Consider the following 19,372-nt stretch of genomic DNA (forward strand, 5'->3'; position numbering starts at 1 on the left):
CCATCATGCAAGAACTGAACTACGCCAGTAGTTGCTTGACTGGCACAAGACCTGATACACTGCTCCTCTTCTCTTTGTGTACTCATAAGATAACACCAGCCCTGACAGCAGTGCCAAGACACAGCAACAACATCAAGCAACGACTGAATTTTCATCAGTCTTTGCTTAAGGGACAGTCAAATTACATTAACCAGTTCCTAAAGCCTGTTCTGATGCATTTAACTGTGTCTATGTAACCCACTTCACTGTGTCCCACAATCATGAGGGGCATTAACGCAGTTACTGAAGACAATCAATGACAAACAGCAGAGAAAGAAGCAGTAAATTCTTAAACACTGCTTCGCAAAAGAAAATATATACAATATATAAAGGGTGTATATATTGTGTACGTGTACACATACACCCACAGCCCAGTTACAGTTCAGATCACCTTAGTTTGCATCTGCAGACCAGACAGTCATTTTTTCAGTTTAGGGGATAACTTCTTTAGATGCTGCGGAATGTTCAGAGGGGACAGACTCCTTAAAACGGCAGGGCTAACCAAACATGGAATGCAATCATGGCCCCCATGCCACTGTTTAAACAGCTGAAACTTTACCAGCCTAAGCTGAAGAGGGCAGCAACCTGCACAGGTACTAGGAACAGCTTAATAGGGCTGCTGGCTGAACCATTTAGAACAGGCCCTAAACTAGTTTAAGTTAGTCTCCTCTGCTGACTCTGCGTTAAGACATTTCTCTTTCACATCAATCCAAGTCTGAGTTCTGAAAAAGCAATTCGTTTCCAGTGGAAAAATTTATTTTATTTTCAAGTGGGACAAGATGGTAAAGACAGAATCAGAGTACTCAGCAACTTGTTCCATAAAGCACCTTCGGCTACGGGTATGAAAGGTGTAAATGTTGCTTTAGACTTGGAATATGGCTCCATCTGAACCTGGTCTTGTGAAGGCCTAACAACCTAATCCATGTAGGTGACTAATCAGCCAGGAGTCTTTTAATACGAGACCTGCAGGAAAATTATATGAGTATAAAGTCAGGAAATAGTCTACTATATTAAAAAAACAAAACACAAACAACCCACCAACAAAAAACAACAAACATGGTAAAGCTTTTCTCTTTGCTTGCTTTCTGTTGTTATTGTTGTTTATAGTTAACAGTGTTTAGTGGATTTAACACAATCAAATCAGTCATCAAGTGAAAAATGTTGGGGAAAGGGAATGAAAACTTTCTTAAATGTCCATCTGTAGAACAGAGCTAAATACATGTAGGACTCTCATAGGAGACCTTAAAAATACAAGTTATTAGCTTTCCCATGGTACTCCATGGAGACAAAATTAATTGCCCCACTTGAATTTTTCCTTCTGACATTTTTCTGTACCATCTAGTATACCAGAAGATAAGATTTTTCTCACCTCAGAGGGAGCTGTGTTTCACGACAGAGAAGGGCACTACAATTGTAACAAAAACCTAAATAAACATCTAAATAATTATACTCTGCAACAAGGGAAACTTTGGAAGCATCCAGACTAAATCAGATCCGAACTTCATCTAGCCCAAGATCCTGTCTCCAGCAGCAGACAGAACCAGACGCTTCCAAAGAAATTCCAAGAAACTGAGGCTATTATTATTTAATAATTTGACCACGAAAAAAGCCTACTGTTAAGTCAAGCAGGTCTTCACATTGTCCAAAACAGATCCAGATAACTGGTTTGTTTCTACTGAAAAGTTCTAAAACAATCTCCAGATAAGAACCCCATAAAATTTCACTGCAAACTTCAACTCTGTCATTACATTAAGTGGGGAAGTTTGTGGGCAATCAGATACCTACCGTCAGTCACAGCCCAAGCTCCCACACTCATCAGCTGAGCTATGTCAACAGCCTGTATGTCCACATGTCTAGCCCAATTACAACCCTAATGCAAAAACATAGGCTTGTCTTCACAAGCCTCAGATATTTGCATCAGTCCAGTTCCATGACCACCTGCGTGCAGCAAAGGCTCCTACTACGTCACGAAAACCTGCTGCTAGATTCTCAGGTGTCACAACAGACCGTCCTGATCTACAGCAGCTGAGGTGCTGGCCTGTTCCTAAGCCAGAAGTCTAGTGGAAGAAGGAGCCTTTCTTCTCATCTCTGTCCGGCCAGGAAGCCAGACGAAAGGCTCAAATCTGACAGCTTTTTGCTCAGCTGCGTCACCAGAGCAGAGTCTGGAAAACATTAAGCTGCGAGGCAAGAAGCTGTTCCCATTGCACAGACAGCAAATACACCACCTTCTCCTTCCCTTGGTTTCTCTCAACCACAGACAGAACCTTCCAGGCTGCAATTCCAGGTTGCTTTTCCACCTTCCTGCCTCCTAGCTTTGGCACTGCAGAGGTTACTGGCTGTTTCTTGCATGACTTCTGGGATGGATGCAGATTGCTGTGGTTGCTGCTGTCATGAATTGGCTATTTCCTGACTGAAAGAAGCCAAGTTGAGGCTGAATCCACTCAAGTCTCCTAAAGAAAACCACCCACTGGAAGGAAAGAGCAACAGCTTCTCTGGGGTTCACAATGAGAGGAGGAAAGGGGCACAGGAGGCTATTTCATAGATCTTTGTGCAGATTTAAAGAGTGAGGAAAAGGCAATCTCAAGTCACCCCTGTCTTCCTAGAGCTTTGCTAGTCCAAAGAGATCCTGGGAGGGCAGCTGTGTCAACACTTTGCACAGTCAGGAGCTGAATTTTTAATTAGATTCTCCACGGAGGCTGGCCTGATCTGTGTTCCCTGGCCTTTCTCCTTCCGCACTTCCAGAGGTATTTTGGGTATTGATTCGCAAAACAAGAAGCATCCCTTAGCTGCCCTCTGTGGCGTATTCAGCTGTCTACCCTGACCACAAATCCTGTCCAAACAACGCAACTTCATCCATACAAGGGAAAGGAAACTTCCAGCACCAACGCAAGTGGTTTTGCTTCCTGGAGCTCTGCACCTGCCATCCTCATCACAGATCAGGCTAGCAGGGAGAAGAAAGGCTCCCATGTCTCCAGAGTCACCCCTATTTCAGATACGGAAATCTGGTGACTCAGGTGGAAAAAGGCCTGCCCAAAGACAGTGCAGGGGTCACAAAATTAATTGGCTTGTGGGAAACACTAATGGGCAAGCCACGTCTGCCAGGAAGTTTCCTCTTCCTGGTCTCTTCCATTTTAACATTTTTGTTTTCCGTGGCTGCAGGCTGCACTGAAAGACCTCCCAGTAAATCAGAGTTGAAGACCACCAGTCTAGAAAAACTAAGCAAGTATCAGATTGGGCAGAAGGTCTGATCTCAAGAGGTACCCTCCATCCTTTATTGCAATTTTGAGAACCATTAACTCTGAGAAGCAGGAGTGGAAGTGGCCACTTCCACCTCATTTTCAGAGCTATAAATACATGTAACGTATTAAAAAGGAGTGCCAGGATGAATGCTCTGTTGACACAGACACAGTACAAGGCCTTATGTACAGGATTTGTCAACACTCCCTGCTTATTACCAAAAACTTCAGATCTTCTTTCAATACAAGACCCATAGTACTCTGCCCTGATGAAAGGAAAGGAGAAAATATCTACTCATGAGCAGAATCTAGGATAATTCCTATAACCGAAAAGTAGTAGGGCATGCTACAGCTTGGGAATAGAGAGTGCTAATTGACAGGTACAGTGACAAAGGTAGCAAGGACCCCAGAAAGCCAAAAACACAAGGAGAAATAGAGCTTTGCATAGAAACAGCAGAAGAGAGAAAGGCAGGAGTACTGCAGTTCAGTGTTAATGTACACTGACACCGTTTATCTGCTAGTGGGAATTGCTCAAATAACCGTTGTCATGCCAGTAGTGTGATCAACCTGCAACGTTCAGAGGGATAAACACGCACCCATATTCACTGCTGCTTTCTAAGAAAGGTCTGGTGTGGGTTGGGGGAGCCTTCAGAGCTGCCTGCTGATGGAAAAAGCAATGTAACACAGAATCACGTGAATTACCAGAGGGTATGCATTTCCTGGGAGGCTTCATTTGGTTGCAAAGTTTTACTTATTAAAATAAATCTTTCAGCTGCAATGAATCCCATAAACAAGCCTGAAATAATCCAACTTGCAGCAAGAGCTGTGAACGAAAAGGACAGAACTGAAACCCAACCACAATAACAGGGCTGTCAAGTGAAGCCTGTCATTATTCCAGTGATGTAACAAGCCACATACCTCTTACAGACCCAGCATTACAATGTTTGTTCCCTAGCCATAAATGCTAAAGCCCTTGATTTGCCTTCTCTGAAGACCATATTCAGAATTACAAGTTGATGGTCTGGCCAGATGTTTTTCTGCTTTGTTTTATTTCACTGGAGTCCACTGTGATCACCAGCCTGTGATGGAGCCACCAAATCAGCAGTTGAGGCAAATACACATGCCTGCTTTATGACAATGACACATCTCTGACACCCTTTATACTAGGTACACATAAACAGTGTCATGGAAACAGTTAATACCCTTGGGACGACCCATTTCCAGCAAAGTGAAAGATGAAGTTCACAAAACCACCCCACAGTGGTAGTCGCTGTGATGGTCTAAGCTAAGCTATGCTATGCCCAAGGACTCCTGAAGCAAAATGAGAGGGTTAGCCAGGAACATTAAGTGTTATTTGGGGGCTGTCCTTTGCAGGCAATTTCTCAACTTCTTCCTGTCTTACGTCTCCAGCTGGAAGGCTCCACTTCCCTACGTGCCAAAGGCATTGGAGCATAAATTAATTAATGTGAATGTCCAGGTATGCAAGATACTTACTTAGATGGAATCTTAAGAGGTTTTTGATCTTCTGCTTAATGCACTAAGCTTTGCATTTCGCCTAGCAGAGACTTAGATATGCACAAACGAGGAGTTAAACTGCAGGATCCAAGCAGACTGCTGTCTTACTGAATCAATTAACGTGTGCATGCGTGTGTTTATATGTTCTTCCAGCACTGCTGTCCTTGTAACAGGTCAGAGAGCTCTGTCTACATCTTTTGCCATAAGGCGTCTCTGTAGCTCAGTGGTTCCTGTCGTCTAGCATCTCTGGATGGCTCTATATTTAAACACCCCCTTTTGTTGGAAAGTGGTCAGCTTCAGATTCCTGGGATTCATCTCAAAACCATTAATAGAAACCAGTTACAAAAACAGAAATTGCCGAGGAAACCAACACGATTTTTTTTTTTCCCAGACTCAAGCCTGAATATTATTTTTCCAAGATAAAAATGCATTTTGGTAATTCTTCCACAACATGAAACGCAAAGAGCTGGGTTCAGTGTGGGCAGAAAAGCCAAATGGATTTACGTGCCAAAAAAAAAAAATCAGAGGCAGATACTTAGCAGGTACAGATCGTATGATAACTACCATGGACCTATGTCAGTTTACATCTGCTAAGCATCTTCCTCATAAAACACCCATTAGATCATTAATCCTGCCACTAGGGAGCTTTAGGTAATGGTGAAATTTGGTTACCCTTTTCATTAAAAGAAAGCTCTTCAGCTTGTCATTTCTGCAGATCCCACACAGCTGTGCTTCATCACATGTTTTTTCTGGTGCTGAATAGATTTGGCAGCCAGCATTTTCTCGGGTATCAAGTATCAAAATTATTATATTTCATTATATCCATAGGCACCAACCATTATCAGGATTGCTTTGTGACAGAGGAACTACATACAGAATCAAAGTCCTCACCTAAAAAAAAAACACTCACCAATGAGTAACGGGAAAACAACAAGCAAATCAGGAATGGAAATGGAGGCACAAAGCAGCACCTCACTGACATTCTCAAAGCAGGTGTAAATTATAGTTTTCTCTTAAGTTTAGTATCTTCAGTGTAAAACAAAGTGTGTAAAAAGGAAAATCTGGAAAATCAGTTATCTATAAAAATAATTTAGTTTTAGTCGGAAAAAAAAAGATTAAATTTTAAGTAGCTTGCCAAGATTGTTTCAATTAAAATGTCTTTTAAACTAGACAACCTAAAAACACGTTATATGTTTTTTTTCTGGTCCCTCATTCACATTTGCAAGAGTCTTTTTATCGGTGGTATCACACTTGTGTTTATTTGTCCCACATAGGCAGCCTTTAGGTACAGCACAGGCAGCTTCGCAGAAGGAAAGTTTGTAGTCTAAACAGACAGAAGCAAGAGGGAGACATGCAACACAAAAGGAAATGACTCACCCAAATTCACACAGCACATCAGTGGCAGAATTAGGAATACTGCCCAGACTAGCACATTAATTCCAGAATTAGGAATACAGCCCGACTACTCATGTCGGCCGAGTAGTATCTTACTCCCCAGACTATGCTGCCTCCGACTCAGGGAGCCTAGAAAGCCCTGGCCCTAAGTGAAGACTCACTGTGCACCTAAGGCTGAGAAGGAAGCAAACTGAAGGGCAGAGTTACAGAAAATCTCCTTCCTGTCTTTCAGCTCTGGAAACATTCAATGATACACGAAACTCAGACATAATTTGGACAGAACCCTGATTTTTAACTTTACAATGACCTGTTGCATCCCTCTTGCCTCTCAGATTTTTCCAGTATTCTGATCCCCTAGGGCAAACAAGAGTCATTACTACCCACTGCTTCAAGAGACCACAGTGAAATTTTTTTTTTTTTAATTTGACTTTGTTTAAAATACTAAGTACTTAAAAAGCAGGTATGAGCTCAAAATCACTACATGAACCATGAAGTTCCCAAGGGAATGGAAAAATATGCAAATCTGAATTGCAGTCACCATCAGTCATAACTTCAGGAGCTGGCTCAATTCACGTATATCCATCTGTTAATCTTCCTCTAAGGCCCACAGCAGCAGCCAGCAACTGCATGTTGCGAGGAAGCAGGGGGATTTGCAAGTGAGTGCCCCCAAAACTTCTAGATCCATACAGACAAATGATCCCCCCAAATTAACTTCTGCATATCAAGTGCCTTAGATAGAAGGGTATCCAACCTATGACATGGGACTGACTCACTCCCACAGGAGCTATGGTTCTGTAGGATCTTCACTTTTTCAAACCCACACTGAAACCACGAGGCCCCCCTCTAGGGGACAGATACCTAGCACTGGTCCAATTTGGCAGATGGCAGACAGCACGGAGATTCAGGAGGAAATGATTGAGGGATCAAATCACCACTTTGAACATTTACTCAGCCAGTGTGTTTGTGTTAAGAAATGTGAGAGAAGACAGCAGCTCAGAACTGTGACATTCCACCTGGCTGTTACTCGTCCTACTCATCCACTTTCCAAATTCCAGAAAAAAGGCACCAGCCAGGCAGACCTGGGTCCACTCTTTCAGTTCAGCAACACTCCTCTCTATAGAAGCAGCCTGCACTTTGCACACTTTCATTCCAGATCTCAAGGCAGTTTACTTGGAAGTTGTTGATCCTACATAGGAAAGGTAGGTTCTGTGGAAGAGAGGACTGAAGCAACTGGACCAAGGGCCACGGAAGAACAGTGTCCAGAAATCCCACATCACTGTCCAGTACTCCTACTCACTCCCATGCCCCTTGAGCATGCCTAGCAGGCTGACCACACCGTAGTCCTGGCTGACCACAAACAGAATAACCAGAATCTCGATCCTTTCATTCTCACCACAGGCAGAATGACACGCTAGCAGAGTCTTGGCAGTACAGTCACAAACTTTATGATGGGACACCCATCAACATGAGGCTGGCAGTGGCACAGAAGTTACAGCATTTCCAGGCCCTGATTGCAAGATACACCACCAAGACGCCCTGTGCTTCTGCTCTTCATTATCAGAGACAAGAAGATGATCCAGGTCTAAACCTAAAAGCACTCTGAGGGAGGAGGAGGAAGATTCACATATACTTAAACAGGCTTTGATGCCATAATTGTTATTGCCTAACTCCCTATTTCTGTTTTTCTTTCTCACAAGTAACCTAAACTTCCACGCCAGAACAAAACTGAAAGCAGTGATGACCCACTAACAGCACCGACTCAGTGCTAGTAGAGAGGACTAAACAGAGAGCCTTTTCCAGAGCAGTTCTCCAGCAATCTCACACGCAGGCAGCAGCAGGTCAGGTTTCTCCAACATGGGAAACGCTGAAGCCACAAGCACACAGTACTGGCTATTTCTGTGAAGAACTGAAAAGCTCTGAGTACTCAGGGAGCAGACACGTATAGCTGAGAGATGCCATTTTGTGTCCCCTTTCTGACCATCACATTGGGCCTCAAACCACATCTTTTGGTCACTCTGTACATGGGAACAGTGTTTTGGCACTATGAGCTTTTGAAGGGAAACTCCATTCCTCAAGCTAATTGCAGCCCATCTGTTGCACCCGCCTAAAATAATTAAGCAGTGGGATTCCAGGCACAGCATCTTATTTTGAGATCAGAAATGACTGGGAAAGAGTGAAAAAATTAGTAGGTTGGCTCTGAAAAGGCTGCTCAAAGGTTGCATCCCAGAGAGTTTTATTATTTACCTCAGGTTTGCAGGCCATTTCATTTGAAATAAAAATACTTTGGCTGAAAAGAGGTTGCTTTCCACAATGCAATATAATCCTGCTGCCAAATTTATACACATAAACATGGAGCCTGGCCAACTTTTAAGGGTAGTCTATGCAAATTGTGCATTTGCTCTATATCAATCCAAGAGGACACTCTGGCAACCTTAACTTTAGCTAGAGAAAACAGGGTGCTGCTTGCTTTGCCTCCCTTAGGAATCAGGTGTTCTGCATACAAACCTACTTGCTTGAACCAGACACCTTCTATCCAGAGATTTGGAGTATTGTACTACAGTACTAAATTTAGCTTCCTGCCACCCTTTTGAGAAGAAAAGGATCTTCATCCCCTTTAAGAAAGGGAGGAAAATGAGAAACAATTTTTTTATTATCTTGCCAAACATCACAGAGGAAACACGTCAGAGCTCAAAAGCTCCTGGCTCCTCATTATATCTTGAATAACACAATAATCCCAGTTAAACTAGGGCTAGAACATGGAACCTTTCAGTGTTCTCTAGTCTCTGAGGATTTCGTAGTCTAATAAGCATCATTACTCTCCCTTTCTTCCTCGAAATCAGCCAATAGCTGAGGTGCTTTTTTTACCTGCTTATTAAACATGAACACCAACATAGAGTAGCCAGCCATCAATGAAGAAATTAACAGTATCCTGAAGCTAGTGCATCCTCTGAAAAGCGCAGTTTATGAAAAATGGTTGAAAAGCACACAACTTCGCCTAATTTTTCTTGCAAAAACTGCCTATTCTCCAAGTGGTCCTTGAGGAGTTACAAAGAGTGAAATACTCAGCCTGATAATTCTAGCAAACTTACCTTCAACAGACAGGTCAGAGAGAGTGGTTTAGCTGAAGAAAATACAGATCCTGTAAATTTATAGAAACTTGGCTTTTTACAGTAACAGATAATGAGGTGCTCCTAACAAAACCACAGCAGAGAAGGCTGCTCCTTTGGTACTTCTTGGATCCACAAAATAAGGCGGTACTCGAATAAGAGAGTAGAGTGGTAAGCATCTCAGTTACTGTGCAGAACAGTAAATGAAAGCATCCCTCCAAAGCACACTAAGCCAGTATTAGCTGCTACCAATTTCTAGTGAAACTGAAGGAACATTTCCATAGTGCCTTCACTCAAAATGCCAAAGCACTTTTCAAAATTATCTCATTCACCCATGACAAAAACATAGTCATCCTGGCGCGGAACATGGCAGGGGCTTCGCAAAACAAAATCCACTATACAACAGTTCAGGACAGAGGAAAGAAAGGATATAAACTGGGAGACCTGCCCCACACACCCCTTCTAAGCTAACCTGATATTGTGAAATCAGCAATTACTCCCAAAGACTCAAGCATCCAACTCTGCCCTTCAGCAGAAGTCACAGCTTCCATCAGTGCATGAATTCCCTTCTTACTCATGACCGAGCTGAAACTTGCAGGGGAAAACTGCACTTGTTTGTTTGTTGGGGGGTTTTGTGGTGGTGTTTTGGTTTGTTTTGTTTTTTAAGAACATTGCTAGAGGTCTCAAACAACAAAGACAAAAGAGAGAAAGCTTCTCACATTAAAACCCACCACACCCCTTCAGTGCAGACTCTGAGACACACTGAGCTACATTAAGGGAAAGAAATGATGTGTCAGCAGGATCCCGCTGAAGTTATGCGCATGTCTAAGCTGATTTTGACCTACTCTAGGCTGGAATACACACCAAGCAAACTGGCTTTCCCCTTGCTGGTCTTAGCTTTTTGCAATAGCCCTCTACAATGGAAGGCAACTTCCCCTTGGCTCAACAGAGCAGATCTCATTCCTCTCTCCAAGCATATACCTGAATCCTGAGTGCTGGCATTAATTCCTAGGCAGGCACACAACAGAAGGCTTTGCCTGGAGCTGATTTGTACCAGTGCCCACTTTATGGCATACATGTTTTGTACTGCTCTCTCCCAGTCCAGCTCCTCCCAGCTGTGCAGAACAGCACAAGCTTCTAGAGCTCTCTGCAGAGCCATGGAACACGTCATCCCCCTCAACAGCCTGCATATGCTCAGGTAACAGAAAACATCCTGAGGAGACAAAAAAAAAAAAAGAGAAACAAATAACCCCCTAAAATAAAAAACCAGTAACGCTCATTTAGAGTTCCCACTCAGAGTTGGGGAACAGGCCCATGACACCAAGTGCAGTAATGCATATTCCTCCACCAGCACAACGTGGAAATGTTCAAGTTACTTTAACTTAGCAGCCCTCCTCCAGGAGCAGCTGTCCCTACGCTGAAAGCTACATACGTGTATTTTTATTTGCCCTCTTTTCCGTTCCCCAGTGCCACTTTGTCACTCAAGAAGATGTTGCACCCAAAGCACAGATATCAGAAGGTGTTGCACCCAAAGCACAGGTATCAAGATGGTTATTTTCCGCTCAGTTTCTTTTCAGTGTCTCAGGTTTTTGCATAAATTACTTGCAAGAGAAAGCCTTTCCTGTCTTTCCAAGGGCTACAATTCTCTTCCTTTCCCCAAAGGATGGATGATGTTTTCAGAAAGTAGGACACGTTTAGCTCTGTCCTACCTTCGGATGGGCCTACAGCAGAAGATCTCACAGATGGCAGGATGCCAATAATAATAGAGGCCGTTATCCCACATCACAAAGACAGTAAAATTAGGCACAGAGTTCTCTGGAGGATGCCCGTTCAGACCTAGTGAAAACAAGAGAAAAGATAATATGCAGCAGCATCTTCTGGACAGTAATTGAAACAATCTGAAGGGTCAGGGAAGCCAAATCAAGGCGTGCTAAGCTGGGTGACCAGTCACAGATTTTGCCTTCAGGACATACCTGCTGCTGCCCAGGCTCCAGCTGGCTGTGCCACAACGATCGAGCTGCCGAGAGCAGCAAAAACTCTTTGTCAGCAGGGGGAACGGCTCTGACTCAAAAGCACCCAGGGAGCGGAGCTGGTGAGTAACGTGGTGCAGTTTACACATGGTCACATTGCTAACTAGAACTGTTGTAGTTTCCTCTACTGTTTTTTTTTTTTTTCTTTGGCATGTTCTTCTATGGCTGCTTATTCTTCAAGTTTAACCAGTTTCTCACTGGCCGATGATAAAGCTCAGCCAGAAGCATCCTGCCATGAACTGTTAAATTCCTCTAAATTAAACCTGACAAATTCCAAGCTATTAGTTTTGGGTTTTTTTACCTGATGTGCCAACTTCTTGCTCAGGACTCCACATCCTTGTCCTAACACCAATCACTTTGCAAGTAATTAGGGGACTCTGAAGTGCTTGCAGCTGCTGAGAGGCTCCAGGAGTGTTTTCTCCACACCTAGACATACCAAAGGCAATGATACTCCCTCAGCACAAGACCTGCCTGTTCAGCACTGAGTCTTGTCTATTGAATAAGTGCAGAAAAAAAAAAAAAAATTTTTTGACCAATATTTCATATTATTTTTCTACTTTAAACAAAATTTTAGCCACATTTCCTAAGGAAACAAGGCATAGGCAGTTATATGATCCCACTGTCCATTCAACCTCCTCCTCCTTCTGTTATTTTGAAACACAATAGCCAATTTCAGCTACACTTGAGAGTAAGGGAGGAGTCTCATAGTTTCACAGTTTTTAGAAGTTTTGTTCACTAGCATAACAAAGGAAAGATGCATTAGTGCCCATGTAGTGTGCAGGACTAAAAAATTCAGTCATTTCAGGGAATTGACACAAGCACGACATAGTAGATAATGGTCTTAAATTCTCTGACTCACAGAACTCTTTGTTTCAGTTTTGTTCCTCTGTCTTTCTGGGAAAGGCAAGCAAGAATGAATACCTCCACGGAAAAGCCAGCACACTGTTTGCTTAAAGCTTGCTCAGATGTCTACAAGAGCTACAGTTACTGATTTTTTTTTTCTTTTTAATTTAAAAATCAGTAGGAAAAGCGAAGCCACTTTTCAAAACCATTTCAGTTGTGCAAATGCAATGCTCCAGGTTAAGTACAGAGTGTTGTTATTTTTGGAGAGTAACTGACCAGGCTCAGCCCAAGCAAATTCAAACCAGGATGTTTTCACAGTCAGAACAGAAATGCCAACAGCAGAACAGCATGAATGGTGAAAAGAAAAGATGTAATTTTAGTTATCCACAGGTGCCGTTTGTAAGATCAGTAAGATCACTTCAGCCAGACTTTCAGCTAGTACAAACAAGCACCGTTTATTAACTTTGGAATACATGGACTAGGGTTCACACCCACTGAAGCAGAGCTTGCTTCATATTTTGAGAAGGACCAAGTCAGAGCTACTGAAGCCAATGTACATACACCAACTTATCCTAGGTAGCAACATTTTGGCAGTTTTTAATATCAAAGTGTCCCATTTAAGAAGACTCCTAAAAGTGCATTTAATTCCTTCCCTAGTAAGAAACATTGCTATCCATGTCAAGGAAACAACTACAGTCTCAAGTTTGCCAGCAAAAATTATTTGCTGGCATTATAAAGAAATGGTATTTCTGCCACATCTATGTCAGAAGCCCACTGTCGCTGGGTTTTGACCTTTCCGAAAGGGAGAACACCCTCCGAGTTTGCAATGTGATGCTTTGGCTAAGAGAAACAAAATTCAGAACTTTCACCCCTTCTTAGTCAGCTGACTCCCTGTTTTAGAGTCAACTCATCTCAGCACAAACCTGATGTCTGTGATAAAACTAGCAAACCTGATGCTCTGTGCAGCTGAGCTTGCTCTCTGTATTTAAGCGCATGCAAGCCAAGAATTAGGGATGTAAGCATGAGTGCAATTGGTTTTATATTCCAATTTTGAGGGACCTTTTCAGACCAATGACTGTCAGGCACTTTCAAAGAAAATCACCATCCCCACTGGTTATCTCCAGTCTCTTTAATACAGAACACAAATTCCTCTAGCAACCTGCTGCTGACTTTCAACCGTTTTCTCTCGAAGAGCAGAATAATGAGATGAAGAAGAAATCAAGTCTTAAATTTTGAGAATTTTTAAAAAGTCAAAACTTTCTTGTTTGCAGCCCCTTCCCCCCCTACCACCACAGCTACATATGCACAAACACATATACATTTCCTCAGTGTGCAGGTACATTGGTACACTCTTATTTTGGAGAGGAACAGCAACTCATAATAAAGCTTTGTGAACAGTACATTATGTACTTGTGCTCCCCCTACAGAAAAACGAGTGCAGCTTTTGTCTATCTGATTCTCCCAGTTTAGCAAAGTGAGTGTTTAAAATTGCATCCTGCGGTCAAGAGACTTAAAACAAGTTGATACAATCCTAGTATAGGTTTTCTGATCAGTGCCACATAAGACAGACAGTCTTTGCAGTAACTGCCACAAAGAAAATACAAATCTTGAGACATGCTTTGAGGTTCTTCAGCAACAAGAAATACAGCATTTAAATGACTAAGACTGGCACTAACTGTCATGGAAGGTTTACAGACACTTTTGTAAATTACACGGTAGTTCCAGACTTCTATACATAGTTGTGCAGGTATGTCTAATAGATGTAAAAGTAACTCTTGGCAGACTACAATTTGGAGGACTGGACTACTACTCAGAGAGCATACTGTTTAATAAACTAATTTGCTTCATGGAGACCTGCAATTCACCACACAAGTACCCTAATATAACACGATCACTGCCATAACATCCCTGGAAGTGTTCAAGGCCAGGCTGGATGAGGCTTTGGGCAACCAGGTGTAGTGGAGGGTGTCCCTGCCCAGGGCAGGGGGGTTGGAACTAGATGATCTTTGAGGTCCCTTCCAACCCAAACCATTCTGTGATTCTATGATAACACAAAAGTTCACTCGCACTGGAACATCACAAGATACCAAATTATTATACTTTGCAATTCCCACTATTTCAATAATTATCTTTTCTAGTTATTATCCCAATGTAAAAACAAGTTACAAAGCAAGGTGGTGGTGCTGATTGAGGAAAATGGCACCTGTTCTCTGCCTGCATGATCCCAGCAGACATGAGTACAATGGACAAGTTTTGTAATCTACAGCCCCATCATGATGCTCCCCAAGAGCAAGAGAGGTTTTATGTCAAAGTAGAGAGAGATAAGACCAACTTAAGCCTTAGCAGACAAAAATGTATACCCTTGGGCAATTTGTAGATTTAGAGACTACAACAAAGATGGAACTTATAGGATTAAGATGGACAAAAAGAAAATCAAGAAAGAATAAACCTCAAAACTGAAATCAGTACTGATAAATGAGCGGGGCATGCTGCTGCTGTCTTCTATAAAGTCTTTTGCTCCGTGTAATTCCAAAGGCATCTCAACTCTTTAGCAGTCAGCAATCTCCTTGAAATGTGAAAACTGACTAGCATTTTTCCCCTAGTCAGAAAAAACAGCAAGCTTGAACTAAGCGCCAGCAAAAGAAGCCGTAGGACTGACAGAAAACAACAATGCTGGCAAAAAGGCTCTTAAAACAAATGTGATAGATCTGACATTGAAGGTGCTAATCTTAGACTCCAGCCTTTCACCTATGCACCTTCATGCAGGTAATCCATATTGATACTTAGGAAACACCTAGATGCAGCCTACGTATTTAACAAACCTGTAAGCCAGGATCAACACTCAACCTTCTCTTGCTCAGTGAGTCTCTAAGGCTCACGGCTAGACATTCTCCACCTCACTGAAATTCTGACAACAGGCTGAATGAGAGAGTCCCACCGGTCCTGGTTAAAAGCAACTGCAGCCTAAAGCGTGAAAAGGATGGAAACTTTTTAATTTTTCTGATCAAAGTTGCCTACTGTTAACACATGGTTTGGAAAAAGAACTATAAAAATGTGCTAACCACACATTTCTACAGGACTTCAATACAGTTCTCAGAATGTCAACAGTTCTCTAGCACGATTAATCAATTTTTAAATGTGGGTGTACCCTTTCCTGAAAATACTGACAAAAAGATCCAGCTAGCTCCCACGTGAACAGCTAGGGAGTTTCAGAGGCTTTGAACTCACTGCCATCTAGCGACACGGACAGCGGAGCTCCACACACAGAACTCAGACACGTCTCGGTGTGCTAGGAGCCACTGTCCTTCCTGAAGTGAGACTAAACTGTACCTTGTAGCAATGAATTCCACAAGTTATTTTCTTCTTCCCTTCCAGTTTAGTCAAGTGTCCTGCTCCTAGCAGATAAAAGGGAATGCATTTTCAGGGTAGCTTCCCTGTATGCTGCAGAGTGACGAGCCTAAGAGAGCTCATTCTTTTTCCCCGCTTTCTCTCAGAGGTCGGTCCATCCCATCTATCTGCTGGAATACAGACAGGGAAGAACTAAATCACACAGAAGTTAACTGTCTCAAACAGAAAAATCAAAAGCAAAACCCGAAACAGAACCCAGATATAAAGTCCTCTGTCAGGGTTTAAAATAAACATCTATATTTTTCACAGCTTTCATGACTCTCTTCAACCATGTAAAACCAGCTGATTACAATGAGGTCATCTCAGGCACAAAACACTTTTTGTAGTTAATGAATAATTAGCTCTGAACTTTTACTGATACTAAAATCTGGATGTTCTATATGACAAGAGTCAATCATAGAAAAAAAATATTTTTTTTTTATGAGCACAAAACAGAACAGAAAATATAAATACATCTTTTAAGGATGCTCACGCAATGCCTAAGGCATATGCACTTTGAGGCTTCAGATAAGCGAAAATCAACGCTTTTGCAGACATATTCAATGGAATTCTGATCCAATTCCTATTTCGCCAGAACTCTTTAATAAACACCAGCTCTTCTATAGTAAGGCTATGAAAGAATGTGATTTTGAAAAGAACTTTTCAACATGCTTATGTCTTATATAGTTGTGCTTAGAATCAGAAGAATTCTTCCACTTATCCCATCTCTCACAACCAATTGTTCTTATAGCACATTGTTCAGTCTAATCTTAACCAGCAACTCCAGGAATTCAGCTGCAGTCTAAGACACCTTTGCTCAGACACACAGGTGGAGGGCAGCAGCACAAGACTGTACACAGCAGTGCCAAGTCACTACACAAGGGCTCACACCATTCTTTTGAGGAGGAAAAGCATACTGTCGTCAGCTTTGCCCTTGGAAAACTGCTCACCAAGACAAAGTTTCCTCCTACCAATTTCATCACACTCAGAAAAAGGCTGAAAGTAATCCGTGTACTTAAGTACTTTTTAATTACAATTAACAGGTTAAAGCTCAATACAAGTGTTTTTATCGCTTTGAACTTTTCAGAAATATCTTGGGTGTTTGCCATCCTGCAGGAGGACTTTTCAAACCAGCTCTTTTCCAGATGCGCTCCAAATCTTTCTCAAATTTTATCTACAACAGAAAAAGAAAACAAAAAGAAAAAATATTAATGTAGCTCAACAGCAACACTCAAGTCTCAAGCCACTGCCCATGCGGAATCTAGGTACAACACACACAAAGGAAAAATGCTTTTAAGTAGGCAGCTCATTCTAGGTGTCAAAATAGTTAGCCTTACTGCAGAAAATACGTTAAAATGCACCAGGATCTTGGTACCATTATTTTTAAAGTCCTATGCAAGGAACACTGAGAAGATGGAAAAGAAAATTCTAAGAAAATTAAGAGGATTTTCTCATCATACAGCTTTCAACACTGCTTCCTACAAATCTGAAGAAATGGAATTACAATTAACCCAAATTTGCACCCTTTTCCAAAGGTGAAAATTACCAGAGAATGAACTCAAGTATATCATAGCAAACCTAACAGACTATGGAAAGGCAGTGTTGAATGAGAACACACACAGTTTGAATTACGGCCCATGCCTTCCCTTATCCCTTCTGTTAAGGGAACTAAAAGGCTTCTATACAGAAAAAGACAATAGGAAGCACTTGAAGACATTGGCAAGACAGGAAAGAAGTTGAACCAGACTCCCTGATATAACACAAACGCGTGAATTAATCTTTCACACAATCGCCAAAATTCTTCTCCATTAGCTGTATATTTGTTAAGTTACTGCCAGGCAAGAAAAATTACACACAGTAACTACCACACATGTAAGTTCACAACCACAGAAATATTCTAAGTTACAACTGCTGAAAACGTACAGGTCAAACACAAAACAGAAAAAGCCATTGTACCGGTAAATACCGAATTCTTTAAGGCGCTCTGAGCTGCTGACATTTTTCCTCAAATCAATTCCACCTAAAAACATCATCCAGCACCTGAGCAGAGGCCAGTTTAAGAAGGGGGCACATTTTTGTCAAGAAGTTCTCTCTACCCTGAACATACCTGACGTTTCTTCTTGCGACTTTCCTTTATCCTCCTCCGCACAAACTTTCTTCGCTTCAGCAGCTTTTTGAACTTGTGCCGATTCATTTTCCTTCTGCGAATCTTCAAAACGTTCTTACATTGAACCGTGTTGCTAAGTGCTCCCTCTCCTTCCTCCACATTAGCTCCCTCATCAGATGGAGGACAGTCATATCGCTGGAGAGGCTCATAGCCCACTTCTTCCTGAGCATTAAGGATCTCTGCTTTAGGAAGGGAGTATCTAACTGTGAGCCAGCTTTCTAATGGGCTGATGGAAAGTTTCCTGGGGATCAGCACCTCTTCCAGTTCAGGGTCCAGAGCATTCCACCGCTGAGGTACAGCTCCACTCTTGTTAGATGGCTGTGTGCTATAGCACGCAGATGTAAAACGATAGCAAAGAAAGGAAGACACTGACCTGGGCAAAAGGTGGCCTTTGAGAAGAAAATAATTTCACTTAAAAGGCAGAATTTTCAAACAGTATCTTAAGAAAAGCTCTGACCAGCTCTCAAACCACCAGACAACTGTGGCCAGAATAATCTAATAAAGGAAGCTGCTTACAAAAATTACATTCCCACCACAAAAGCAAGAAAGAATTTTTTAATTTGAATTTAATTATGTCACCATAACACCATCTGCTAAAACCACATTACACAATATTTCACTGTGTAAACTGCGTAAGCACAATTTGGAACAGCTGGGAACTGGTCACTATATTAACCCTTTCTGCTGCTGAGAAATCTCCTCCTAAGCTTGAAAGAGGTCAAATCAGAGCTACGTAACACTGACAGAATAGGTCAGGCACATTAACATCCCACAAGAGCCTCTCCACTCTTGCACTGCTTGCTGGAAAAGAAATTTCTGGGAGTCTAATTACCCTAAAAAAAAGAAACAGAAAACCAGGTCGCACAACACCTGCTTACCTGCAGGTCGTGATGCCTTCAGTAACTGGGAAGTCAGCTGTGACAGCAACATATCGTTTTGCTTTGTTCACTGCCAGAGCCAGTAACTGCTGTTAAAATAAGAACATTCATTCCATGAGGCAAACATGCTGTTTTTACACATAGAAAAAAAAAATGATTCTAAATTTAACCCCAAACTTCAAACCGACGGGCTCAGACACTACAAACATCCTCTTCGCTGCCGCAGGGGCCTGGCCCACACGCACTGGTGCGGCTGGGCTACCGAGGCGATTCCCGGCTGTTCCCGGTTCCAAAACCGGGCCGATTCCCGGCTGTTCCCGGTTCCAAAACCGGGCCGATTCCCGGCTGTTCCCGGTTCCAAAACCGGGCCGCCTCCGCCCAGGCCCCGGGTGCTGCTTCCACGGCAGAAGCCGGAGGACGAACGAGGCGCCCGTTACCCTCCGGCCACGGGGAACCGACCCGCCGCCCTGCGCTCCGCGGGAGCCCCTCTCTCCGCGGGAGCCCCTCTCTCCGCGGGGCGCTCCCGAGCACCCGCGCCGCCCCGGCCCTGCGGCCCGCCGGCCGCCATCACTCACCATCCTCATCCGCCGCCGTCCCGGAGCTTCCGGCGGGCGGCGCCGCGCAGGCGCCCTGAAGCGCGGCCGGAGCGGGGGCGCCCGCGGTCCCTCCGGTCCCGGCCCCTCGCTCCGCCCCGGCCGCGGGGTCCCGGTTTCCCCCCGCCTTCGCGGGGAACAACCCTTGCGGTTGTTTCCGTCGGCTCTCACGCAGGCTGCGG

The 19,372-nt window shown here is 43.0% G+C and overlaps 1 protein-coding gene across 1 annotated transcript; it reads right to left on the reverse strand.

The window, feature by feature from the left end:
* Positions 1-16,593: 16,593 nt before the first annotated feature.
* AURKAIP1 (aurora kinase A interacting protein 1) lies at positions 16,594-19,203 on the reverse strand. Its single transcript, XM_086625574.1, has 4 exons — positions 19,173-19,203; positions 18,598-18,686; positions 17,660-18,108; positions 16,594-16,726 (listed from the first exon to the last, which is right to left on the reverse strand). The coding sequence occupies exons 2-4, from the start codon at positions 18,647-18,649 to the stop codon at positions 16,619-16,621; spliced, it is 609 nt and encodes a 202-aa protein (XP_086481700.1). The 5' UTR covers positions 18,650-18,686; positions 19,173-19,203; the 3' UTR covers positions 16,594-16,618.
* Positions 19,204-19,372: the final 169 nt, after the last annotated feature.

This window comes from Tauraco erythrolophus, chromosome 23, assembly GCF_009769465.1.
Source record: "Tauraco erythrolophus isolate bTauEry1 chromosome 23, bTauEry1.pri, whole genome shotgun sequence".
NCBI classification, from domain to species: domain Eukaryota; kingdom Metazoa; phylum Chordata; class Aves; order Musophagiformes; family Musophagidae; genus Tauraco; species Tauraco erythrolophus.

Excerpts from the sequence above, each read along its gene's own strand:
- AURKAIP1 (XM_086625574.1), bottom strand. The coding sequence starts at position 18,649 with ATGTTGCTGTCACAGCTGACTTCCCAGTTACTGAAGGCATCACGACCT. Across the intron at positions 18,109-18,597 it reads GAAGGCATCACGACCTGCAG|GCCACCTTTTGCCCAGGTCA; the intron begins GTAAGCAGGTGT and ends TTCTTCTCAAAG. Across the intron at positions 16,727-17,659 it reads GTCGCAAGAAGAAACGTCAG|ATAAAATTTGAGAAAGATTT; the intron begins GTATGTTCAGGG and ends TTTCTGTTGTAG.